Here is a 27,300-nt window from a genome sequence, read left to right on the forward strand (position 1 = left end):
GATGGTGAAAGGGTTAAAAATCATTCAATGCAGCAAAGTTCCTGGGAAACTGCTGGAGCTGCAAGGCACAGCTGCACAAACAATAGACAAGGGGGCTTTGATAGGCCACAAGAGGCTGTAACTACAACATCACTGCTTTCAGATAACAGCCCAAGACTGCAGTGTTTTGATAGAAGTCATACGTCAGCACTCAGGGTGCCAGATCGTCAAGGACCATAGACATGTGTTTATTGATGTAGCTATGTGTACGTGCCCTGTTGATAATTGGATATTTCAATTAGGCAAGGGGAGAGTTGCTGTAATTGGTTAAACTTCACTGTGGGAAACAAATGAAGTAATCAGAACTATTAGTTGTGATTGGATAGTGAGTACCTTTAAATCAGTGTACAATTTCAATCTGTGTATGTTAATTACCTGTAGTTGATCCTAAAGGTATGATTGCAATAGTATTCCTTTGTTCTGGCAGTCTGTCGCCATGTGTGTGGAAACCAGTTTGCCCTGCTATAACTTGAATAAAGGACAATTTTAGACTCCGAAAATCTTCATCTGGTCTCTTGGGGGAGCAAAGAGCTGGATAGCTTATGAAATTCACTAGCATGGGGAAAAGGCAGGAGAATGGCACTATGCCTTAATGCTCACTTGGGGAGCAGACACAGACACGATGGGCCAAATGGCCTTCTGTGCCAAACGTCTGTGAAATTCAGGTCCTGATGAAATGAGTGACTGTCAGATGTTTGATCTGAGTTTTCTATCAGTAAATCCTCCCCTTCTAATCCCCTGTAAAAAGAGTTGACAGTGTCAGTGTCACTATCAGTGCAGGATAGAAATTCAGAATAGACAATTCCAGTTTCTCTGGAACATTCTTTCCTCTCGTTTCCCCAAACTTGTGATTAAATCAAACTAATCAGCAACAAACCCCCGATAGAATCTCCCTCTCCAGGGTCACCTGGGCACAGACAAGACCACAGAAGATCTGTCAGAGTGACCCCCGCCACCCCCTTCAGCCCCACCCATCCTGGATTACTGTTCTAACCAGGGTCTAGAGCAGGTCCAGGAGAAGATCCTCCCACTGACCCATCCCCTCCACACTTTACAGCCTTCTGGACCCAACATTCAGTCCAACAGTTTCAGAGAGTAAACTCTCAGCCCGTTCTGTTTCTTTTTCTTTGATTGTTTCACTTTTCTTTCTTTCAGTCGGCAGCCCCCCCTGCTCCAGACACAGCTTCTGTTTCCCTCTTTCTTCTCTCGCTCCATCTCCATTCCCTTTGGCTCTGGGGGTGATTCACTTTTCTCTCATTCAATCTCTCCTGTCTTCCACCCTCTCACAGACCTTCCTTTAGTCCCTGTCCCACCCGCCCCTTTCTTCAAACCTGTTACATTTCTAACTTTCCCCAGTTCACAGGAAAGGTCACAGACCTGAAATGTTAACTGTGTTTCTCTCTCTCTGCACAGATGCTGCTGAACCTGCTGAGTTTTGTTCCAGCAATTACAGTTTTTAAGGATTTCACCAGAATCACCAAATAGTTTTGATGCAGAAGGAGGCCATTTGGCCCATCATGTGTGCACCAGCTCTCCGAATGAACAACTCGCCTAATTCCATTCTCCCGCCTTCTCCCTGTAATCCTGCACATTCTTCCTTTTCAGATAACATAGAAACTAGAAGCAGGAGTAGACCATTCAGCCCTTCGAACCTACTGTGCCATTCAATTTGATCATGGCTGATCATCAAATTCAATATCCTGATCTAAGCCCCCCCCCCCCCAATCCCTTGATGCCTTTGGCCCCAAGAGCTATATCTAATTTCTTCTTGAAATCAGACAACATTTTGGCCTCAACTACATTCTGTGATCAGGAATTCCACACATTCACCACCCTCTGGGTGAAGAAATTTCTCCTCACCTCAGTCCGAAAAGGTTTACCCCTTATCCTCAAACTACGACCCCTACGTTTGGACTCCCCCACAATTGGGAACATTCTTAATTCCCTTTTGAATGCATCAACTGAACCTGCCTCCATCACACTCTCAGGCCGTGTATTCCAAACCCTAATCTGGGATTCGCTCAGTCATACTGTCTCACTGAACATCAACTTGTTCACACTGAAAAGAGTCATTTTAAATGATCTGAATGTGAGAAGAAAGTTAAAAGCAGATGTGAAGTGCTGAAACACCAATTAATTGACACTGCAGAGGTCATTCACTGGCTCCATGTGTGGGAAAGTATTCATCCATTCTTCTAATCTGTGTTGACAGCAGCAAGTTCACAAGTGACTGCAGAGATTGGCTTCAGCGGTCACTGCTGCTTTTAATCATATCCAGGATTGAACCATGTTTGTTCAGAGAGTCAAATTTTCTTTCTGATGCGAATCACCACTTTAACTTTGCTACAGTTTAATATTTTGAATAAATGTGAAATAATCCAGCTTTGTTTTGAGACATTGGTGTAGATTTTGTCTTGCCATCCTGAGTGTTTATCACCTGTCTGGAGCTCAGAAAGACAATCTGCATGGGGATCGTATGGCAAGAACAGAACTTCAGCCTGGACACAGTCCAGGATCATGACTACCATCCACATCTTGTCCCTGTTGATAAAATCAGGGTCACTGTTTGCGGAGTCTGCATGTTCTCCCCTTTTCTGCTTGGGTTTCCTCCGGGTGCTCCGGTTTCCTCCCACAGTCCAAAAAGATGTGCTGGTTAGGTGCATTGGCCATGCTAAATTCTCCCTTAGTATACCCGAACAGGCGGTGGAGTGTGGTGATTAGGGGATTTTCACAGTAACTTCATTGCGTTTATTCTCCATCCAGTTACCTGACCTTTTCACTGGCCTTCATGGTGTGTTTCCTTCCCTCATTTCCAATTTGCTAAGATAAGTTTTGCTTTTCCCCAATCTATCTGGAACATCAAATGTACCTTCCCAATTTGCCACCTGGCCTCATTTTATAACAATGTTTTTAACATTACTTCATTTCACATTGAACAGTTAGTGTACTGTGTGGGAGTTTCTCCCTGGAGGCGTTGAGATGGGCAGGATCCATCTTTTCCACTGTCTGTAGTAGGGAGGATGTGAAGATTTGTTGGAGATTCTGAAGAAACTGGCCATGAGTCTGTAGAGTAATGATGGGGTGTGGAAGCCTGGTGAGATACACAACCTGGATATAATATCGAGGACTCAAAACAGAAATATACCATGCTATGATCCAACAACAATGTATGTAATCCATGTAACTAAAAAAAGGTTTTAACCATCTTTGTGATACACATCACATCCTTAAGATAGAAAACCTCATCATGTAGGATGGATGAGGTCTTACTTGCTGTGAGGGATGAGGGAAAGGCTTTCCTATGGTGTGTGGTATCTTTGGCCATACTCACGTCAGGGTCAGAAGGAAAAAACTTGAAAAACTCTCCATTGTTCCAGAAGATAGCAGTATTTTCATACCTACACTGCAGAAGGAGGCCATTTAACTCATTGAACCTGCACCGAAACCAGTCAGGTTTAACTGGAATCTGTCGTACTGGTGCCAATGATTGTGTTTTGGGTGGATCCTATGGAATCTCCTTTAGAGCAGCTTTCCTGCTGAGTCAGTTTGCCTAGTTATTACCATCACCCTCTTCACTAACTCCTGCTGCTGATGTACCTTCATCTTACAAATAGCAATTTGTCCTGGACACTTACCAGCAATATCCCCATGCATTCTGAGCTTGGATTGATGAGTGAATGATTTCCTTTCTACTATGGAGAAGCCATATTTATTTTGCCAGAGAGATTTTCATAGAGAGAATTACAACCGAATATCTGATGATTCTATTATTAATGGTTTGAAAGGCTGTGATGACAATGCCCTCAGATTTCTGTGTTAACTGTTGTGGTGGATTTTTAGGAATGATACTACTGTCATAGGGAATCAAGTCTCACAACACCAAGTTAAAGTCTAACAGGTTTATTTGGAATCATGAGCTTTTGGAGTGCTGCTCCTTCATCACTCACCTGATGAAGGAGCAGCGCTCTGGAAGCTCATGATTCCAAATAAACCTGTTGGACTTTAACCCGGTAGTGTAAGACTTTTTACTGTGCCCACCCCAGTCCAATGCCAGCATCTCCACATCATAGGGAATCAAGTAATAGTAAGCATCACAAATAAAGTAGTAATGACAGAGGAACTACTAATTCTGATTTTTGAACCCAGCCAGTGTCTGCATCTTCTGAGAATGAGAGTCAGGGGAACTAGAAGGAAAAACTTGAAAAACCCTCCATTGTTCCAGACGATAGCAGTATTTTCATACCTACACTGCAGAAGGAGGCCATTTAACTCATTGAACCTGCACCGACACCACTCCCAGCCAGGTCCTGTAGGGTGGTGGAGGCAGACCACTGACATCGTTTAAGACTTACCTGGATAGTCACATGAGCCTGGGAATGGAGGGATACAAACGATTGGTCTAGTTGGACCAAGGAGCGGCATGGGCTTGGAGGGCCGAAGGGCCTGTTTCCTGTACTGTACTGTTCTTTGTTGTTCTTTGTCCTACCCTGTGCACATTACAACTTCTGGTCCCCTGACACTAAGGGACAATTTAGCAGGGCCAATCAGCCTAACCCACACATCTTTGGAGCGTGGGAGGAAACCGGACAAAACCCACGCAGACACAGGGAAAGCGTGCAAATTCCATACGGACAGTGACACGAGGCCGGAATTGAACCCGGGTGCCTGGTGCTGTGATGCAGCAGTGCTACCCACTGTGCTCCTGTGCTGCATGCATGGTTTCGAGAAATGGAGCACAGCAGAGTGCCCATTCACAATAGACACATTCACAATTCACAGAATTCACAATTTGTCTGTATAGCACGTGAGAAACAATATTTTTCACCATATACTAAGACGTGACAATACTAAATCAAACCAATAATTTATTTTAATATTTTTATTAATTGATCTCAATTAGTAACAAATTCATTTTCTGTTGCTATTTGGTTTTTCAATGGCCCTGTTGTTACCCAGCATTCCCCGTGGGTTTGAAAGTGCCTGATTTACTTCACAAGAGACCAGTGCGCAGGCGCCGTGCTGCATCTAAAGCATGCGCAGTGTCACTTGCTCGGATGCTTGTGTGCGGTCGATGCTTTTCTTCAGCTGGTGAGAATCAGTGGGGCGGAGGGAGGAATTAGCCGGGAGTCGGGGTGGGGAGGGATCGGAGGCTTCACAAACACTTGCTGAAAGCCGAAGGCCCGAATAAGACCCTGCGGGTCCCGGGTTTGCTGCTTTGGGGATTTTTTTCTTGGAGCAGGCCCAGGTTAATGGCCGCCATCTTGGTCCAGCAAGGAGCGGAGCGCATGCGTGGCCCTCTTGGTGACGCAACAGAGAGGGGGCGGGGCTTCGGGGTCCCGGTCCCCAGGAGAGAAAATGATTGTGTGATTGATTGACAGGCCCTGGTGAACGGAGCTGCTGCAGAGACTGTGTGGACATCCTGAGAACATCAGTGTGTTAGCGTCAGGAGTAGGCCATTCAGCCCATTGACCTTGCTCTGTCATTCAATAAACTCGTGGCTCATCTGATTAATTCTATTATGCTGACTGCCTCCCTCAGATAAAAAATAGTCTAACTCAGCCTTGAAGTTATTAAATGACACCAGGTTAAAGTCCAACAGGTTTATTTGGTAGAAAGAGCCACACCAGGAAGTGGCTTTTGCTACCAAATAAACCTGTTGGACTTTAACCTGGTGTTGTTAAACTTCTTACTGTGTTTACCCAAGTCCAATGCCGGCATCTCCACATCTTTATTAAATGACCCAGCCTCCAGTGCTTTCTGTGGTAGAGAATTCCACAGACCAATGAAATTTCTCCATCTGATTCGATTTAAGAACATAAGAAATAGGAGCAGGAGTAGGCCATCTAGCCCCTCGAGCCTGCCCCGCCATTCAACAAGACCATGCCTGATCTGAAGCGAATCAGTTCCACTTACCCGCCTGCTCCCCATATCCCTTAATTCCCTTAGCGATCAGAAATCTATCTACTCCATGATTTAAACATATTCAACGAGGTAGCCTCCACCACTTCAATGGGCAGAGAATTCCAGAGATTCACTACCCTCTGAGAGAAGAAGTTCCCCCTCAACTCTGTTCTAAACCGGCCCCCACTTATTTTGAGGCTGTGCCCCCTAGTTCTGGTTTCCCTTCTAAGTGGAAAGAATGTCTCTACCTCTACCTGTACCCTATCCAGCCCCTTCATTATCTTATACGTCTCGAGAAGATCACCCCTCAGCCTTCTAAACTCCAACGAGTACAGACCCAATCTGATCAATCTCTCCTCATAAGCTACACCCCTAATCTCTGGTATCAACCTGGTGCACCTTCTCTGCACTCCCTCCAAGGCCAATATATCCTTTCGCAAACAAGGGGACCAAAACTGCCCACAGTACTCCAGTTGCGGCCTCACCAGTGCCTTGTATAGTTGTATCAAGACCTCCCTGCTTTTATATTCTATCCCCCTCACGATAAAGGCCAACATTCCACTCACCACCTTGATCACCTGCTGTAGCTGCAGACTGAGTTTTTGCGATTCGTGCACAAGGACCCCCAGGTCCCTCTGCACAGTCGCATGATGTAATTTTTCTCACATTTGCCAATGTCTATTCCATCTGCCAGATCCTCGCCCACTCGCTCAGCCTATCCAAATCTCTCTGCAGACTTTCCGCGTCCTCCAATAATAATTTATTATTGTCACATGTATTATCATACAGTGAAAAGTATTGTTTCTTGTTCGCTATACAGACAACACATACCGTTCATAGAGAAGGAAACGAGAGAGTGCAGAATGTAGTGTTACAGTCACAGCTAGGATGTAGAGAAAGATCAACTTAATGCAAGTTAAGTCCATTCAAAAGTCTGGCAGCAGCAGAGAAGAAGCTGTTCTCAAGTCGGTTGGTACATGACCTCAGACTTTTGTATCTTTTTCCTAAAGGAAGCAGGTGGAAGAGAGAATGTCCGGGATGCGTGGGGTCCTTAATTATGCCGGCTGCTTTTCCGACGCAGCGGGAAGTGTAGACAGAGTCAATGGATGGGAGGCTGGTTTGTGTGATAGATTGGGCACATTCACGACCTTTTGTAGATCCTTGCGGTCTTGGGCAGAGCAGGAGCCATACCAAGCTGTGATACAACCAGAAAGAATGCTTTCTATGGTGCATCTGTAAAAGTTGGTGAGAGTCGTAGCTGACATGCCAAATTTCCTTAGTCTTCTGAGAAAGTAGAGGCGTTGGTGAGCTTTCTTAACTATAGTGTCAACATGGGGAGACCAGGACAGGTTGTTGGTGATCCGGATACCTAAAAACCTGAAGCTCTTGACCCTTTCTACTTCGTCCCCATTGATGTCGACATGGGCATGTTCTTCTTTACGCTTCCTGAAGTCGATGACAATCTCCTTTGTTTTGTTGACATTGAGGGAGAGATTATTGTTGCCACACCAGTTCATGAGATTCTCTATCTCATTCCTGTACCCTGTCTCATCATTGTTTGAAATCCGACCCAGTACTGGGGTGTCGTCAGCAAACTTGAAAATTGAATTGGAGAGGAATTTGGCCGCACAATCATAGGTGTACAAGAGTATAATAGGGGGCTGAGAACACAGCCTTGTGGGGCACCGGTGTTGAGGACGATCGTGGAGGAGGTGTTGTTGACTATCCTTACTGATTGTGGTCTGTGAGTTAGGAAGTTCAGGATCCAGTTGCAGAGGGTGGTGCCGAGACCCAGGCCACGGAGTTTGGAGATGAGTTTCGTGGGAATACTAGTGTTGAAGGCTGAGCTGGAGTCAACAAATAGGAGTCTGACATTGGTGTCCTTGTAATCTACGTGTTCCAGGGTTGAGTACCTGGCCAGGGAAATGGCGTCTGCTGTGGACCTGTTGCGGCAGTAGGCAAACTGTAGTGGATCCAGGTAGTCCAGGAGGCTGGAATTGATTTGTGCCATGACTAACCTTTCGAAGCACTTCATAATGATGGATGTCAGAGCCACCGGCCGATAGTCATTAAGACACGCTGCTTGGTTTTTCTCAGGTACCGGGATGATGGTCATCTTCATGAAGCAGATAGGGACCTCAGATTGTTGTAAAGAGAGGTTGAAGATGTCTGTGAATACCCCCACCAGCTGATCCACGCAGGATCTGAGTGCATGTCCGGGTATCCCATCTGGGCCAGTTGCTTTCTGTGGGTTGACCTTCAAGAAAGCTGCTCTGACATCTGCAATGGAGACCCCAGATACAGGTTCATCCAGGGCTTCCAGGGGGAGAGCATGCTCTCGCTGACCTCTTGCTCAAAACGAATGCATTGAGCTCATCAGGGAGAGGTGCGTTGGAGCCGGCGATTTTACATGTCTTCATCTTGGAGACTGTTATGTCTTGCAGACCTTGCCATAGTCAGCGGGGGTTGGTGTGGCTAGCCTGGGACTCTAGCTTGGTCCGGTATTGTCTTTTGGCATCTTTGATGGATCTCCTTAGATCGCATCTGGTAACAAAGAAGTTAGATAAAGGAGAATTAATGGACCTGATTTATTTAGATTTCCAGAAGGCCTTTAGCAAGGAGCTGCGGAGGAAACTGTTAAATACGCTAAGTGCCCATGGTGTTAAGGGTAAGATCCTGGCATGGATAGAGGATTGGCTGGCAGAAGGCAGAGAGTGGGGATAAAGGGGTCTTTCTCAGGATGGCAGCCGGTGACCAGTGGTGTGCCTCAGGGGCTGGTGCTGGGACCACAACTTTTCACAATATACATTAACGATTTGGAGGAAGGAACTGAAGGCACTGTTGCTAAGTCTGCAGATGATACAAAGATATGTAGAGGGACAGGTAGTATTGAGGAAGCAGAGGGGGCTGCAGAAGGACTTGGACAGGTTAGGAGAGTGGGCAAAGAAGTGGCAGATAGAATACAATGTGGAAAAGTGTGAGGTTATGCACTTTGGAAGGAGGAATGGAGGCATAGACTATTTTCTAAATGGGGAAATGCTGAGGAAATCAGAAACACAAAGGGACCTTGAAGTCATTGTTCAAGATTCTCTTAAAGTTAACGTGCAGGTTCAGTCGGCAGTTAGGAAGGCAAATGCAATGTTAGCATTCATGTCGATAGGCCTAGTATACAAGAGCAGGGATATATTTCTGAGGCTGCATAAGGCTCTGGTCAGCCCCCATTTGGACTATTGTGAGCAGTTTTGGTCCCCATATCTAAGGAAGGATGTGCTGGCTTTGGAAAAGGTCCAGAGGAGGTTCACAAGAATGATCCCTGGAATGAAGAGCTTGTCCTATGAGGAACGGTTGAAGACTCTGGGTCTGTACTCGTTGGAGTTTATAAGGATGAGGGGGCATCTTATTGAAACTTACAGGATACTGCATGGCCTGGATAGAGTGGACGTGGAGAGAATGTTTCCACGAGTAGGAACAGCTAGAAATAGAGGGCACAACCTCAGACTAAAGGGCCGATCCTTTAAAACAGAGAGGAGGAGGAAGTTCTTCAGCCAGAGAGTGGTGAATCTGTGGAACTCTTTGCTGCAGAAGGCTGTGGAGGTCAGGACATTGAGTGTCTTTAAGACAGAGATAGATAGGTTCCTGATTAATAAGGGGATTGGGGGTTATCGGGAAAAGGCAGGAGAATGGGGATGAGAAAAATATCAGCCATGATTGAATGGCAGAGCAGATTCGATGGGCCGAGTGGCCTAATTCTGTTACTGTGTCTTATGGTCTAATGAGTTGAGACTGGGGTGGCGTCGGACGATGTCACTGAGGTGGAAATAGACAGTCTTGAAGCTCATCCTGGAGTGAAATATTTCACCATGGTTGTGAACAGCCTGGTTCCGGCTCCGACAGGGAGTGGAGTTTGTCGTGGGGACTGAAGACAATGGCTTCAGACTTCCCAGTATTTATATGGAAAACATTTCTGTTCTCTTAGTCCTGGATGTCAGACAAGTCAGGATGGTGTGTGGGTTGGAGGGGAACTTGGAGCTGATGGTGCTAACCACTGTGCCACCGTGCTGCAGAATGCTAAATGGAATGAGAGAGAGAGAGTGTATGTGTGAGGGGCGTGGGTGGAGATTTAAAGAATGTTCCATAGAAACTACAATTGTCTGTTTTGAATTACTATCATGTGCTGACAGTGATGATTTTTGTAAACTGCTTTCAGTGGATATTGGAAGGAGAGGTTTTGACTGGAAAAGCACTGAGATTCTCACACCCGTATCAGAGTGTTCCAGTGCACTGATTGTGGAAAGACACAAGGACTCCGACGCCATGGAGAAACCATGGAAATGTGGAGACTGTGGGAAGGGATTCAGAGCCCCATCTGGGGTGGAATCTCATCAACGCAGTCACACCGGGGAGAGACCGTTCAGATGCTGCACTTGTGGGAAGGGATTCAATCATTCATCGAATCTGCTGAGAGAGAGAGAGAGAAAGATTGATAGAGAGAGAGAGAGAGAAAGATTGAGAGAGAAAGAATCCAACCCCTGCAATCACTTGTGAACTTGTTGGTGTCTCTGCAGGTTGGATGACCGATTGAATCCCTTCCCACACACAGAGCAGATGAAGTCTCTCCCCGGTGTGAACTCGCTGGTGTCTCCACCGTGTGGATGACCTCCTAAACCTCTTTGAGCAGTGAGAGCAGCTAAACGGTCTCTCGTCAGTGTGAATGGGTTGGTGGACCATCAGTTCCCGAGAGCTTTTGAAGCCACTCCCACAGTCAGAGCATTTAAAGGGTCTGTCTTGGGTGTGAGTGACCTTGTGGCTCAAGAGGTTGGGCAACTGAGTGAATCCCTTCCCACACACAGCAGGTGAATGGCCTCTCCCCAGTGTGAACTCCCTGGTGTGTTTGTAAATGGGATAACTGAGTGAATCCCTTCCCACACACACAGCAGGTGAATGGTCTCTCTCCAGTGTGACTGCGCCGATGAGTTTCCAGTGCAGATGGGAACCTGAATCTTTTCCCACAGTCCCCACATTTACACAATTTCTCCATGGTGCGGGTGTCCTTGTGACTCTCCAGGCTTGACAATCAGTTCAGTTACAACATAACATGGGTGCGGTCTCTCTGCTGCAATGTATTTTCAGGCTGTTTAACTGGTTAAAGTTCTTTCCACAGTCACTCAGGTGTGTGCATGTTTCAGTGTGTGTGTGTCTCGGTGTTTTTCCAGTCACACTGATGTTTAAAATCTCCTGAAGCAGACAGAGCAGAGAAACATTTCCATTCTAGATTCAAAGGTTGATGATATTCAGGTCCCAATGAACTGAGTGACTATGTTAGATTTTGATGTGAGGTTTGGTTTGATATTCGTCTTTAAATCTTCACCTTCTGATATCCTGCAAAAGGAATTTACAAACATCATCAGTGTCAGCACAGGATAGAAATTCAGAACAGACAATTCTAATTTCTAAGGAACATTCTTTCCTCTCTCATCCCCAAAGCTGTGAATCCCCATCCCACACACTCTCCCTCCATTCTCACTCTGCTGTATCTAATATTCACCCTCCCAATTCTCCTGAAGGTGCTGATTGAGGCTGATTGACAGATCCATGCTCACTGCTTCCTGTCCACCACACACAAATCATAAGAAACAGGAGCTGCAGTTGGCCATTCAGCCCATCGAACTGCCTCAACCATTCATTGAGAATTGGCTGATCTACCGCAGCATCATTTCCCATGCTATCCCCCAGATAGAGAGAGAATAGAGCCAATGTTTCGAGTCTGGAGGGAGGAAGGAATGTTCCATAGAAACTAGAATTGTGTGTTCTGAATTTCTATTCTGCACTGACACTGATGATCTCTGCAAACTTGTTTTACAGGATATTAAAAGAGGAATCACAGGCCGAAATCTCAGACGTTGTGTCTACATCTGACAGAGTCATATTCCTCGGGACCTGAATATCATCGGCCTTTGAATTGAGGAGAAATGGTTGTCCGGTCTGATGACTTGAAAAGATTTCAAACATCAGTGACTGGAAAAGTGCCAACACGCTGCCACACTGGAGTGAGAGTGTTCCAGTGCACTGAGCTTGAACCAGTTACACTGCCTGAATAAATATCACACCATTCACTGTGGGGGGGAGGGGTGGGGGGACTGTTCTGTGTGTGGACGAGTCTTCAACTGAAGAGAGAGGCAAGGACACCTGCACCATGGAGAAACCATGGAAATGTGGGGACTGTGGGAAGAGATACAGATCTCCATCAGAGCTGGAAGATCATCGGCGCAGCCATACTGGGGAGAGACCATTTACTTGCTCTCAGTGTGGGGAGGGATTCACTCGGGTATCCCAGCTGCAGAGACATCAGCGAGCTCACACTGGGGAGAGGCCCTTCACCTGCTCTCAGTGTGGGAAGAGATTCACTCGGTCATCCAGCCTGCAGGCACACCAGCGAGTTCACACTGGGGAGAGACCGTTCACCTGCTCTCAGTGTGAGAAGGGGTTCAGTCAATTGGCTAACCTGCAGAGACACCAGCGAGTTCACACTGGGGAGAGGCAGTTCACCTGCTCTCAGTGTGAGAAAGGGTTCAGTCATTTAGCTAACCTGCAGAGACACCAGCGAGTTCACACAGGGGAGAGACCGTTCACCTGCTTTCAGTGTGGGAAGGGATTCACTGATTTATCCACCCTGCGGAGACACCAGCGAGTTCACACTGGGGAGTGGCCGTTCACCTGCTCTATGTGTGGGAAGGGGTTCAGTCAATTAGCTGAGCTGCAGACGCACCAGTGTGTTCACACTGGGGAGAGACCATTCACCTGCTCTCAGTGTGAGAAGGGGTTCACTGATTTATTCACCCTGCGGAGTCACCAGCGAATTCACACTGGGGAGAGACCGTTCACCTGCTCTCATTGTGGGAAGGGATTCACTGATTTATCCACTCTGCGGAGACACCAGCGAGTTCACACTGGGGAGAGACCTTTCACCTGCTCTCAGTGTGGGAAGGGATTCACTGATTTATCCACTCTGCGGAGACACCAGCGAGTTCACACTGGGGAGTGGCCGTTCACTGCTCTCAGTGTGGGAAGGGATTCAGTCAATTAGCTAAGCTGGAGACCCACCAGCGAATTCACACTGGGGAGAGACTGTTCACCTGCTCTCAGTGTGGGAAGGGATTCACTGATTTATTCACCCTGCGGACTCACCAGCGAGTTCACACTGGGGAGAGGCCGTTCACCTGCTCTCAGTGTGGGAAGGGGTTCAGTCAATTATCCACCCTGCGGACACACCAGCGAGTTCACACTGGGGAGAGACCATTCACCTGCTCTCAGTGTGGGAAGGGTTTCAGAGTTTCATCCGCCCTGCTGAGACACCAAAATGCTCATGAGTGATTCCAGGGGTTTGGATTCTGCTGTTATTGTTTCTGCTCTCAATTACATCCAGGACTGCATTTTGTTCATTCTCACAGTTGGTCAATGGGGAGGGTCGGAGGGTTTCTTTCTGCTGGACTGGCCGGTCTCATGGCTTTGCCTCCAGTGGGCTGATGCTCTTTGAGTCTTGTTGTGAATACCTGGTTTCAGATTTCACAAGGATCACAGAGTGACAGGGTGTTAGGAAGTTCAGAGATATTTAGTCAGCATTTCTGTTTGAAACCCCCCAAATGCTCATCCAATTTCCTTTGTAATTGTTTATTGTCTCCACTTCCTCCACCTTCATAGGCAGCGAGTTCCAGGTCATCACCATTCGCTGCATCAAAATATTCTTCCTCACATCCCCCCTTCCTCTCTGACCCAAAACCATAAATCTGTGACCCCCCTCATCCTTGTCCCATCAGCTAATGGGAACAGCTTTTCTTTGTCCACCTTACCTAAACCTGTCAGAATCTTGTCCACCTCTATCAAATCTCCCCTCAACCTCCTTTGCTCCAAGGGGAACAACCTCAGCCTGACATTGACAATAAAGAACAAACTAACAGAATATGTTAATACCTGAAATCAAATGGGAATGTTTAATTTCTGTTTTAAAGAAATCATGAATATATTGTCCCGTACAATAAAGGGATTTGAATAACTCAGCTTGGGTGCAGTTGAATGAAATGTACCAATCTCGTATCCACCCACAGTCTAGAGGAAATGTGGAATGTGTAGCTGGAAATCCCTCCCTAACAGCACTGTGGGTGTACTTACACCTTAGGTATTGTAGCAGTTCAAGAAGGCAGTGTTGGCGCTGACCGTGGCCGAGACAGCTACATGCAGCCACATATTCTGTTATAATTGAAGGACTGCAGATTGAATGTGAGGCATTGTGGGACATGACTATCTTGACCACATTCCTGTGACTGCTCAGTTTCTGTAATCATGAACCATTAAAGCTGCTTAGCAGGGCCCCGACAGAGGACCAGGTGAGAATATTTACTCAGAATGAGTTAGAATTAAACTTATTCCAGGACCAGCTGGTGTTCAGTGGCTGAGATTCCTGAATCTGTAAAAAGGGGGTCTGACCAATCAACAAATAGTAGTCGGTAGTTAGTTAAGAAGCGTTCTCATCCATTGTTTAAATTATTTTATCATAAATTTGTGATCAGAACTGTGAGGGACTTGTAACCCAATAGTTGTTGAATTGACGGTAAACTCCAAGTAGCACTGGTCTGAAAAGGGGGTCTGACCAAGAAGTGGCCAACTTCCCCTTTGTGATGTCACAATGGAGTCCTGCCTGAATCAGCAAATAGGAATCACTCTGCTCCGCGGTGACGTCTCCGTGTTCCAGTGCGCAGGCCCGGGCGCGCGGACCCGGGAGCCCCGCCCCCACCCATTGTTCCCCTCCCCCTGCACCACATCGAGCCAAGGTTTCCAGGCAACCGGCTGGCGGCTCCGGCCAGAGCGAGAAGCCGCTCGGTGAGCTCCCCCTCCCCCCGGCCCGGGACTGCGCATGTCCAAGGGAGGGGGAAGCTGCGAATTGCAGGGCAGATCCCACCCCCTGACCTTCTGAGGTGTTGATTAATAGGAAGAGTTGGAGGACCGGAAGGACTCTGGTCCTCCAGCTGATCAGAGCGCGGGCTTTGCGTGAATGAACATTGCGCTTCAGACAGACTGAAACTTCCTCCTGTCGCCAACATCTGTGAGTGGGAAAGATTGGATTGTCCAGCCAGTCCACCATATTGGCCGTTCGCTTTGCGTGTTGGCCAGTATAGTGTGCTCCAGGCAGGGGGCGGGCAGAGGATAAGGAGTTCAAGGCGGGCTTAATGCGCGCCTTGCGGTGAGCTTTTGGAAATGTGGCCGCTGGGAGGAACGCCTTGGTCGGCGTGAAGTTTCTGTTTCAAGTGCTTGGGTTCGTGACTTGTGCAAGAACTTTTTGTTTCGGCTGGGGCTTGTTGAATGCTGCTCTCGCTGGGATTCCTGTGCCTTGAAAGGCGTGGCCCAGGTAGATGCAATCTCGGAAGACCCAAGCCAGGGAGGAGCCATTTGGGAACTATGGTTTCGGAAGGTTCAGCCGCGGAAGGTGTGACCCCAGACGGTGCAGCCTCAGTGGGTGTGATTTTGGAAGATCTGGCCCGGAGTGGTGGACTTTGGAGGACTGTAGTTGAGTGTTGTCGACTTCGGACGGTGGAATGTTGATGGGCGAAGCTCTGGAAGGCGATGCCTCCGAAATGTTTCACAATTGTATGGTTGTTCATGGATTGTTTGTTATTGTAATATGTGGTTTTCCTGTTATGATAGTTGGTGGTTTGTTCCGGCCCCCGTCTATTTTCTTGCGTTATTTGTGGCCTGGGGGGCATCCCCCCCTGGATAAAGTCACCCCCGGGGGGTGTGACATCCACTTGGGGAAAGTTCTGGGTGGTGAAGCCCCGGACATAGTAACACCAGAGGGATTTTTATTCTCCGGGAGAAAAATTGGGAAGGCAGGCCCGAACTGAGTACCCTGGAGAGACTCTCCCACCGCCCCGGCTGAAATTCCGGAAGGGATTCCGGATGAGTAGGCGGGGTGGTTTCCCCATTTCCCCCCTCCGGCTGAACATCCGTAAGGTGTAACCCCCGGATATGAGTACCACTGGAGGGTTGCATCCCCCGGCAGGTGGACAAACCCAGGGGACGGTGCCCTTATGCTTCAGTGTTTATTTTTTGTTGTGTATAGTTGTAGTGTTGTGTTCATGTTTGTAGATTTGTAGATTATGATTTGTAAATGGAGGTGTATTTTGAGGGCAATGCCCTGGAAAACTGTAATTGACGATGAACCCTTCCGAAATGGAAGGTAGTAATTGATAAATGGATGGTGTTAGCCATTGGTAATGTATTTTTCATGGATTGTTTGTTATTGTAATATGTGGTTTTCCTGTTATGGTAGTTGGTGGTTTGTTCCGGCCCCCGTCTATTTTCTTGCGTTATTTGTGGCCTGGGGGGCATCCCCCCCTGGATAAAGTCACCCCCGGGGGGTGTGACATCCACTTGGGGAAAGTTCTGGGTGGTGAAGCCCCGGATATAGTAACGCCAGAGGGATTTTTATTCTCCGGGAGAAAAATTGGGAAGGCAGGCCCGAACTGAGTACCCTGGAGAGACTCTCCCACCGCCCCGGCTGAAATTCCGGAAGGGATTCCGGATTGAGTAGGCGGGGTGGTTTCCCCCCTCTGGCTGAACATCCGTAAGGTGTAACCCCCCGATATGAGTACCACTGGAGGGTTGCATCCCCCGGCAGGTGGACAAACCCAGGGGACGGTGCCCTTATGCTTCAGTGTTTATTTTTTTGTTGTGTACAGTTGTAGTGTTGTGTTAATGTTTGTAGATTTGTAGATTGATTTGTAAATGGAGGTGTATTTTGAGGGCAATGCCCTGGAAAACTGTAATTGACGATGAACCCTTCCGAAATGGAAGGTGGTAACTGATAAATGGATGGCGTTAGCCATTGGTAATGTATTTTTTCATATTTGTTCTTTGTCCATTTGTAATTGTGTTGTAATATCGTATTTGTACTAACCAACGGAAAATCTTTGCATTATTTGTGGCCTGGGGGGCATCCCCCCCCCCCCCCCCCCCCCCCCGGATAGAGTGACCCCCGGGGGGTGTGACATCCAGTTGGGGAAAGTGTCCGGGGCACCCAGAATAGTAACACCGGGGGGGGGTTTTATTCTCCGGGAGAAAAATTGGGAAGGCAGGCCGAATTGAGTATCCCGGAGAGCCTTTCCCACCGCCCCAGCCGAAAATCCGGAAGGCAGTCCGGATTGAGTAGGTTCGGGGTGGTTTTCCTGTCCCCCCGCCTCCAGCTGAACATCCGTCAGGTGGAACCCCCGGACCTGAGTACCTCTGGAGGGTTGCATCCCCCGGCAGGGGAAAAACCCGGGAGGCGGTGCCCTGGAGGGCGGCGGATATGCTGCAATGTTTATTCTTGTTGTGTTGTACTAATGTTTGTCACTTTGTAGGTTATGATTTGTAATTGGAGGTGTATTGAGAGGGCAATGCCCTGGAAAACTATGACCGTTAGTGAACCCTTCCGAAATAGAAGAGAGTAACTGATAAATGGATGGCGTTAGCCATTGGTAATGTATTTTTATTCACATTTGTTCTTTGTGTATTTGTAATTGTTTTGTATTAACGTATTTGTGATAAACAAAAAGAAACCAACATCTGTGAGTAAAACACTTTCTTTTCTCCCCCTTTCCATTTCTTTTCTCATTCTGGGGGAAATTGGGGACTTGCAGCAACTGAAGGCAAAGGAAGTGAATCCAGGGAGGCTGCAGACTCTGGAAAGGTTGGCCCAGGTCTCTCTCTCTCTTAAAGACATTGACATCCTTTGCTCCCTCAGCTTGACACATTTATTTGTCTGGCTAAAAGGATGGTCTCTTTCCTAATGTTCACAATTAAATGACTGGTTTCCCCTGGAGATGGCTGACATTTAAGGGGACAGTAAATTAATATAGGACAGAGATATGTCCAGTGTTGTTATATCAGCCAGGTTTATTCCTGGTCCTGCAATAAATACATTTATCATTCCAATCTTGTCATATTGTACTGTAGCTACACTATATATTTCCAGTTATAGAGTCATTACAGCACAGAAGGAGTCCATTGGACAACTCGAGTCCATGCTGACTCTCTCAGTAACTTCATAGATTGTTTGCACTTTTTTCATGATTTTCAAGTGACTTCATTGCAGTGTTAATGTAAGCCTCCTTGTGACACTAATTAATAATCAATCAAAACTAAACTATAAACCGCCTTGGCGAACACTTACCTGAAGATCAGAGGCTGAATGCCCTTGATCTTCGGGTAAATGTTCTCCAAGGCGGCCTTCAAGACTCACAACAGTGCAGAATCGCTGAGCAGAAACTGATAGCCAAGTTCCGCACACATGAGGACGGTCTCAACCAGGATCTTGGGTTCATGTCACACTATCTGTAACCCCCACAACTTGCTGGGCTTGCAAAATCTCACTAACTGTCCTGGCTTGAGACAATTCAGTAAGAAGTTTAACAACACCAGGTTAAAGTCCAACAGGTTTATTTGGTCACAAAAGCCACACAAGCTTTCGGAGCTCCAAGCCCCTTCTTTAGGAGAGTGGGAATTCTGTTCACAAACAGGGCTTATAAAGACATAGACTCAATTTACATGAATAATGGTTGGAATGCGAATACTTACAGCTAATCAAGTCTTTAAGATACAAACAACGTGAGACAATTGAGACAACATTGAGACAATTCACATCTCTTTAACCTGTGCTTAACCCTCTCCCCACTCACATTGTACCTGGAAAGACTTGATTACCTGTTAAGACTCGCATTCCAACTATTATAATGGAGTTTGTGTCTATATATGCCCTGTTTGCGAACCAAATCCTGCACACAGCTGATGAAGGAGCAGTGCTCCGAAAGCTCGTGTTACTAATAAACCTGTTGGACTTTAACCTGGTGTTGTGAAACTTCTTACTGTGTCTACCCCAGTCCAACGCCGACATCTCCACATCCAGGACAGGAAGCAGTGAGTATGGATCTGTCAATCAGCCTGAATCAGCACCTTCAGGAGAATTGGGAGGGTGAATATTAGATACAGCAGTGAGAGAGTGGAGGGAGAGTGTGTGGGATGGAGATTCACAGCTTTTGGGGAATGAGAGAGGAAAGAATGTTCCATCGAAACTAGAATTGTTTGTTCTGAATTTCTATCCTGTACTAACACTGATGAATTTTATAAACTCCTTTTGCAGGATAGATTTGCAGAAGGTGAGGAATTACAGGCAGAAATTTCAAATCAAACAACACATCAAGACCTGACAGAGTTATTCATTTGATCAGGACCTGAATATCATTGGCCTTTGAATCTAAAAGGAGAAATCTTTTTCTGTTCTGTTTGCTTCAGAATTATTTTTTAACATAAATGTAACTGAAAAATCACCGAGACACAGATACACCCGAGTGAGAGTGTTCCAGTGTACTGTGTGGGAAGAGATTTAACCAGTTACACAGCCTGAAAATACACCGCAGCATTCACAGCGGGGAGAGACTGTACCCGTGTTCTGTGTGAGATTTAACTGATTGTTGAACCTGGAGAGTCACAAGAACACCCGCACCAGGGGGAAACCGTGGAAATGTGGGGACTGTGGGAGGCGATTCAGGGTCCCATCACAGCTGGAATCTCATCGACACAGTCACACTGGGGAGCGGCCATTCACCTGCTCTGTGTGCGGGAAGGGATTCACTCAGTTATCCAGCCTGCAGAGTCACAATCTCACTCACACCAATGAGGGATCGTTTAAATGCTCTGACTGTAGCATTGGCTTCAAAACCTCTGGAGAACCAGTGTCCCACCAGGTGTCACACTGAGGAGAGACCGTTCAGCTGCTCTCACTGCAGAAAGAGGTTTAAAAGCTCATCCAATCTGCAGAGACACCAGCGAGTTCACACTGGGGAGAGACCATTCACCTGTTCTGACTGTGGGAAGGGATTCACTCAGTTATCCCACCTGCTGAGTCATAATCTCACTCACACCAATGAGAGACCCTTTAAATGCTCTGACTGTGGGAGCAGATTCAAAAGCTCTGGAGAACTGGTGTCCCACCAGCGAGTTCACACTGGGGAGAGACCATTTACCTGCTCTTTGTGTGGGAAGGGATTCACTCAGTCATCCAGCCTGCTCAGACATAAAGTCACTCACACCAATCTGAGGCCTTTCAAATGCTCTGACTGTGGAAGTGGCTTCAAAAGCTCTCAGAGCTGATGTCCCACCAGCGCATTCACACTGAGGAGAGGCCGTTCAGCTGCTCTCACTGCTCAAAGAGATTTAGAATATCTTCAGCACTGCCGAAACACCAGCGAGTTCACACTGGGGAGCTGCTCTCAGTGTGGGAAGGGATTCACTAAGTCATCCAACCCATGGGTACTTCAGTGAGTTCACACTGGGCAGAGGCTGGTCACCTGCTCTGACTGTGATTCACTCAGTCAGCAAACTTGGTGAAACACCAGTGAGTTCACAAGTGATTACAGTTCTGGGATTATTCTTGTGAATCTTTCTTGCTCCTTCTCCAGTGCCTCTGTTTCCTTTTTCTAAATGGAGATCACAAATAGAACGTAGAACAGTACAGCACAGGAACAGACCCTTCAGCCCACGATGTTGCGTTAAACATGATGCCAAATTAAACTAATCCCTTCTGCCTGCCCTTGGTCCATATTCCTCTATTCCTTACAAATTCCTGTGTTTATCTAAAAGCCCCTATTGTATCTGCCTCCACCACCACCCCTGGCAGTACAGGGAATCCCTGTAACTCTTTCCTCCCCAGCTGTTGCTAAACCTCAGACTCTGCCTGTCATTCTGCTAATTAACCCAGAACCCCTTCCACACCATTTGTTAGTGGTTTCTCCGACAAGGTGGCAATTATACTCCGGAAACCAATGTCACAGTATAAAGGTAAAACTTTATTAAAAACCAGTGATCAATGGGAGAAATTATATTGATGATCTCAGATACAGAATACCCAGACCGTTCTAATGTAATCATAAGACCATAAGATATAGGAGCAGAATTAGGCCATTTGACCCGTCGAATCTGCTCTGCCATTCAATCATGGCTGATCTGATTCTTGTCCCCATTCTCCTGTCTTCTCCCCGTAACCCTTGATCCAGCTATTAATCAAGAACCTGCCTATCTCTCTCTTAAAGACACTCAATGACCTGGTCTCCACAGCTCTCCTTCCAAAGATTCACCACTCTGGCTGAAGAAATTCCTCCTCATCTGTTTTAAAGGATCATCCCTTCACTCTGAAGTTGTGCCCTCGAGTTCTACACTCTCCCACTAGTGGAAACATCCTCTCCACATCCACTCTCTCCAGGCCTCTCAGTATTCTGTAAGTTTCAATTAGATCCCCCCCCCCCCCCCCCCCCCCCTCATCCTTCCAAACTCCAATGAGTACAGACCCAGAGTCCTCAACCGTTCCTCATACGACAAGCTCTTCATTCCAGGGATCATTCTTGTGAACCTCCTCTGGACCCCTTCCAAGGCCAGCACATCCTTCCTTAGATAAGGGGCCCAAAACTGCTCACAATACTCCAAATGGGGTCTGACCAGAGCCTTAGACAGCCTCAGAAGTACATCCCTGCTCTTGTATTCTCGCCCTCTCGACATGAATGCTAACATTGCATTTGCCTTCCAAACTGTCAACTGAACCTGCATGTTAACCTTCAGAGAGTCCTGAACCAGAACTTACAAGTCCCTTTGTGCTTCTGATTTCCTAAGCATTTCCCCAGACCACAATCCCATCAGGCCCTATCCCCATAACACCACTTATTTACCCTGCTCGTTCCGCTGACATGAAGGGACAATTTACTATGGCCAATCAACCTAACCTGCCAATCTTGGACTGAGGGAAGAAACTGGAGCACCCGGACGAAACCCACATAGACATGGGGAAAATGTGCAAACTCCACACAGACAGTCACCCAAGGCCAGAATTGAACCCGAGTCCTTGGCGCTGTGAGGCAGCAGTGCTAACCACTGTGCCACCATGCCACCCTTTATTCTTCAGTGCAGTTCCACTGTGTACTGTCGGATGTCAGTTCCTTCACAATTTACAAACCACCTCTGCAATCTCACATCGGTGTTCCAACTCCTTCTTTAACCCTCTGTTGGAGTCTCACGCTCATAAGCCATCTTCACACATGTCCCTCCCTGTTAAACGTTGCCTCTCATTTTATTTTTAACCAGACAGTGTACTTTTGTCATGCTTGTTGGCATCTCTTTTCCCTCTCCAACAAATCATTGTTTTACATTTGTGGAAGGTTTATCAGGTCTTTTGGGATTGTGCTGTGTTTTTTACCAATCAGTTTCATCATCCTGGATTCCACTTTCTTACAAAAGAAGCACCATTAAATAATTCTGTCAGAATCTTCAGAAGAAAGTCAAAAGTCAGAGTCAAAGGGGTTCTTCATCTCAATGTCTTTGCTTATTTCCCCCTGTACAGTCCCAATGTGTCAGATGGTGGCCAGATTATCAAATTCAGTTCTCTCAAATAGTTCATAGACAAAGAAACAAATATCTCCAAGAGAAAACTGTCACCTCATTCATCTCATCTAGATTTCCCTTTCACTCAAATCTTCATAAACACCCAAATGTATGGATTGCTTTAAACTACACTTTCAGGAGTTCTGGAGAATCTTTGGTGTCAAATAAATCATTAAGTATTCTCATAATATCTTTTAACAGAAACCGAACATTTCTGTTTGATTCCAGGCATTATCAATTTTGTTCTTTCCCTTAAACACCAGGTAATTTCCATTTTAAATGCTTGAAATAGCAACTCATGTCAGATATTTATCAATTCCAATATCAAAAGCAGGCTTGTTGGCTTTCTGAAAGGTAAAGTCTTTTATTCTCTGCTTTAATTCTCAAAACTGCGGCCTTCACTCGGATTGTTTGTGAGTGAAACCGTCATCACCTGTTTAAAAAAACAATCCATCTGGCTCTGGCCAAGATCCCAGTGAGTTAATATGTCCAATCATAGGTTACATTAAAAAACAAAGGCTGTTTGGAGATTTATAAAAATCAACTGTCTGCTGAAAGGGTTAACTTCTCTGTGGAACCGAGAGAGGCGGGGAGTGGGCAGAGGAAACTTGGCAATTGCATCAACTTACATAGTTTAAAAAACTTCTCTCATGTCATTTTCTTCAATTTTGCTCAAATTTCATCTCTTTTGTCTGTCTTTTTTGTAAATGCCAATTTCCAATATTTGCTACTTAATCGAAGTTGAAAGAAATACTTTGTGAAATATGTTGTTAACCGAATCTCAACAATTTTAACTCAAATGTTTTGGAAAGTTGGAACTGGTTTGCTGCCAAACTGCAGCCTTATCTTTGTGTTTTGGGAGCAAATTGGCCTTCACAATTCTAACCTTGAACAACTTAATTTCAAACCCAAATACATTCCTTTCACATTTTAGTACAGTCTGAGTTTATTTCAAACAGAAACACACGGCATTTCAAATTATATTAATTGCTACTCCCTTTCCAAACTAAGTCTTCGAATCTATGATACTTGCAAAAAACACGCTGCTTTAAGAATTCCTTCAATTGGGCAAACCAACTTGGAGTAAGGGTTGTGGATCATGATGGTGCAGAAGTCATGGCTAACCTCACACACCTGCATTCCCTTATCACACAGGAGAGGCAGAGGAGAGGGAGGAGTGCTTTCAGTGGCCTTGGTTTTGGAGAAAACAACTACATCTTCTCACTGGTGACTGATTTGTGTCTCAGGTTGTTTGATTTTAGCTAAACACGGGGAGTGGTCTGCTTCAGGGGAGGTGTCACTTTGTGGCTGAATTCACTTCCTCAAAGTCCCCATGGCATCTTCTAACTCTTCACTTGATCTGATATTTTCTGACTGTAAATCAATATCTTGTTCCAGAGTTTGGCCGAACAGCAGTAGATTTTTCTGAGCTCCACTCACCCTATCATCTGCCCCCTGTTCCCAATGTAACTGATTGTCCAGGTCAGACGTGCTCTCCTGCCAGCAATCAGCTCCATTCTGCAGCTTATCCACCAGTTCCCTCAACTCTTTATATTTTGTACTCAGCTGTGAGGCAACAGGTTTCCAATGTAACTGGAAATTAATTTATTCTGGACTTTTTCCAACTCACTATTTCCTTTCTGAATCTCTTTAGAAAACCTATCAAGGACCCGCTCGTAATCTCCGTCACATTCTTCTCCACCTCCCAGGGTATCTTTTACTCCTGATGCCCTTGACTCCGTTGTCAATCTGTCAGTCACATTGTAGCAGATGCCAAAGCCATTGCTGTATTTGTTTTTTTGAGGCAGCAGTGCTAACCACTGTGCCACTGGGTGGAATGCTGGCACAGTGGAGAGAAACATAGAAACTAGAAGCAGGAGTAGGCCATTCGGCCCCTTGAGCCTGCTCCACCATTCATCTTGATCATGGCTGATCATTGAATTCAATTTCCTGATTCGCCCCTTCCTTCCATATCCCTTGATCCCTTTAGCCCCAAGAGTATATCTCATATCTTCTTGAAATCAGACAATGTTTTGGCCTCAACTATCGGGTGACATGGTGGCACAGTGGTTAGCACTGCTACCTCACAGCGTCAGGCATTTAATTCCAGCCTTGGGTGAGTGTCTGTTTGGAATTTGCATGTTCTCCCTGTGTCTGCGTGGGCTTACTCCGGGTGCTCCAGTTTCCACCCACAGACCAAAGATGCCCAGATTCAGTGGATTTGCAATGTTGAATTCCCTCTTAGTATCCCAAGCTGTGTGGGTTAGATAGGTTAGCCATGGTAAATGTGTGAGATTACAGGGATAGGGCAGGGGAAAGGGCCTGGGTAAGGTGCTCTGTTAGAGAGATGGTGCAGACTCGATGGTCCGAATGGTCCCTTCTGTACTGGAGGGACTCTATGATTCAATGAACACAGGAATGGTCAGAATCATTTCACATGTCCCAAATTTTAAATCACCATTACAATTAAAACTCTCTCATACTCACATGTGTGAGTTTGAATCCGAATTAAAATTCCCACAAGTTTAGCAAAGTATCCTGGAATCATGTCTCTGGCCAGTAAATGTGGCTCCAGGTTCACAACTTTTGTGAAAAAAAGCTTTATTAATTACACGTCCTTTATTTAAATCTGTTTGATTTAAATCACAGACAGAAAACCTGAAAGCTTGAAGCATTCAACCCACAAATATCATCCATACACAAGCAGAGAAACTTAGCATGTGCTTTACAACAATAACTGAAATTAATTCCTGAAGCGTTCTTGTGGTTCTGTTTCTAAACTTCCAGAAATGCCTTTAATTAAAGACTCAAGGTAAGGTTAATTCCCCAGAAAGATAAACCTTAACAAATGTAGCCCAAAACAATAATAAAACACATCTACAAACATCCACATAAAACAAATGAAACACACAGGTTCTCACAGCTCGTAAATTTCAAACAATGAATCCTCAGCATTCTCTCTCGCAGCGATAGCTTCTTAAAGCGACAGAGCACCACAAACGTTTCGCAATATACATTAATGATTTGGAAGATGGAACTGAAGACACTGTTGCTAAGTTTGCAGATGATACAAAGATATGTGGAAGGACAGGTAGTATTGAGGGAGCAGGGGGGCTGCAGAAGGACTTTGATGGGCTAGGAGAGTGGGCAAAGAAGTGGCAGATGGAATACAATGTGGAAAAGTGTGAGATTATGCACTTGGGTAGGAGGAATGGAGGCATCGACTATTTCCTAAATGGGGAAATGCTTCAGAAATCAGAAGCACAAAGGGACTTGGGAGTCATTGTTCAAGATTCTCTTAAGGCAGGTTTAGTTGGCAGTTAGGAAGGTAAATGCAATGTTAGCATTCATGTCAAGAGGGCTAGAATACAACAGCAGCGATGTACTTCTGAGACTGTATAAGGCTCTGGTCAGACCCCATTGTATTGTGAGCAGTTTTGAGCCCCACATCTAAGGAAGGATATGCTGGTCTTGGAAAGGGTCTGGAGGAGGTTCACAAGAATGATTTCTGGAATGAAGAGCTTGTCGTATGAAGAATGGTTGAGGACTCTGGGTCTGTACTCATTGGAGTTTAGAAGGATGAGTGGGGATCTTATTGAAACTTAGTAGGAAAAACTAGAACTCGAGGGCACAACCTCAGGCTAAAGGGATGATCCTTTAAAACAGAGATGAGGAAGAATTTCTTCAGCCAGAGAGTGTTGAATCTGTGGAACTCTTTGCCGCAGAAGGCTGTGAAGGTCAGTTCATTGAGTGTCTGTAAGACAGAGATAGATAGGTTCTTGATTAATGAGGGGATCAGGGGTTATGGGGAAAAGGCAGGAGAATGGGGATGAGAAAAATATCAGCCATGATTGAATCGCGGAGAAGACTCGATGGGCCGAGTGGCCTAATTTTGCTCCTATGTCTTATGGTCTAAGCTCACAACTCCTTGATTAAAATAAGATACAAGATCCTTAATTCCCCTTCATTATAACTTAAACTTTTTTTAGCCAACTTCCAAAGCCTGATTTTATAGGAAACATCTAGTCTTTGTTGATTTAAAATCCCAAACATGTTGCCAGCTGCAAAATCTTTGTTCTTTATCTGGGGTTGTGGTGACAACACGATAAAATCCTCACAGTTCTTCCAAATTCCTCCAGGCTCCACATAAAATTTCCACATTTAACTGGTTCCCATAAATCCTCAATCAAAAACTAAAATAGACACATGAGTTTCCAGGTGATTTACAAACAAATGGACTGTCTGCTGAAAGGGTTAACTTTTCTACAGAACCTAAAGGGGTCGGGAGTGAGCAGAAAAAACTTGGCCCACAATTACTTCACTTTACATATGATGGGGGCGAAGTATTGAGCTGAACCCAGTTAATACAAAGATTTGCAAAAGACAGTATACTGGTTAAAGACATTCTTTATTGACCAACACGCGCTGGGAGAAAGGCAGCTGGGCAGTCCAACTCCTTTCTAAAGTTACAATACATTGGCCGTGTAGTTATACTATTTTGAAAGTTCATTTCACCCGCCCACTCTGTCATCCTAACTGGATGCTCCAATCATGTTCGTGCACAATATTTACCTTGGCCAATAACATCCTATCTTCTGGAAGAATGGGAATTCAGTGGTCTGTAGAATCTGAAAGTTCCTGCCCACTGTTACTTTGCAACTTTCACTTACGTAGGTCCATAGGGTTCAAAGGTTGCTTCCTAACTGACTCTCAGCAACTTCTATTACATAGCTTATAGGGTTCAAAAGTTCCTTTCCACTGTCTGCTGAGCCATCCCTTATAACTCATACTGATAAAAACTGTGCTCTGTGGCTTCACTGTTCTGACAGAATGTGGCCTGTCTCACTCAGCTTTTATCCCATTATGCTTTAGGTCAGTCTGCAGTTTGGCCAAGGTATACATTTT

The 27,300-nt window shown here is 45.8% G+C and overlaps 2 protein-coding genes across 2 annotated transcripts in view; both read left to right on the forward strand.

Annotated features, from left to right (window-relative positions):
• Positions 1-20,261, forward strand: part of LOC144483170 (uncharacterized) — a 169,717-nt gene extending 149,456 nt beyond the window's left edge. The window contains 6 exon segments of the mRNA XM_078201966.1: positions 10,261-10,395; positions 12,191-13,000; positions 13,045-13,296; positions 19,452-19,603; positions 19,770-20,086; positions 20,089-20,261. Of these exon segments, the coding sequence (XP_078058092.1) occupies positions 10,261-10,395; positions 12,191-13,000; positions 13,045-13,296; positions 19,452-19,603; positions 19,770-20,086; positions 20,089-20,261 (1,839 nt within the window).
• LOC144483162 (uncharacterized) overlaps positions 1-27,300 on the forward strand; it is a 187,030-nt gene that overhangs the window by 117,810 nt on the left and 41,920 nt on the right. The window lies entirely within an intron of this gene.

This window comes from Mustelus asterias, unplaced genomic scaffold (assembly GCF_964213995.1).
Source record: "Mustelus asterias unplaced genomic scaffold, sMusAst1.hap1.1 HAP1_SCAFFOLD_47, whole genome shotgun sequence".
NCBI classification, from domain to species: domain Eukaryota; kingdom Metazoa; phylum Chordata; class Chondrichthyes; order Carcharhiniformes; family Triakidae; genus Mustelus; species Mustelus asterias.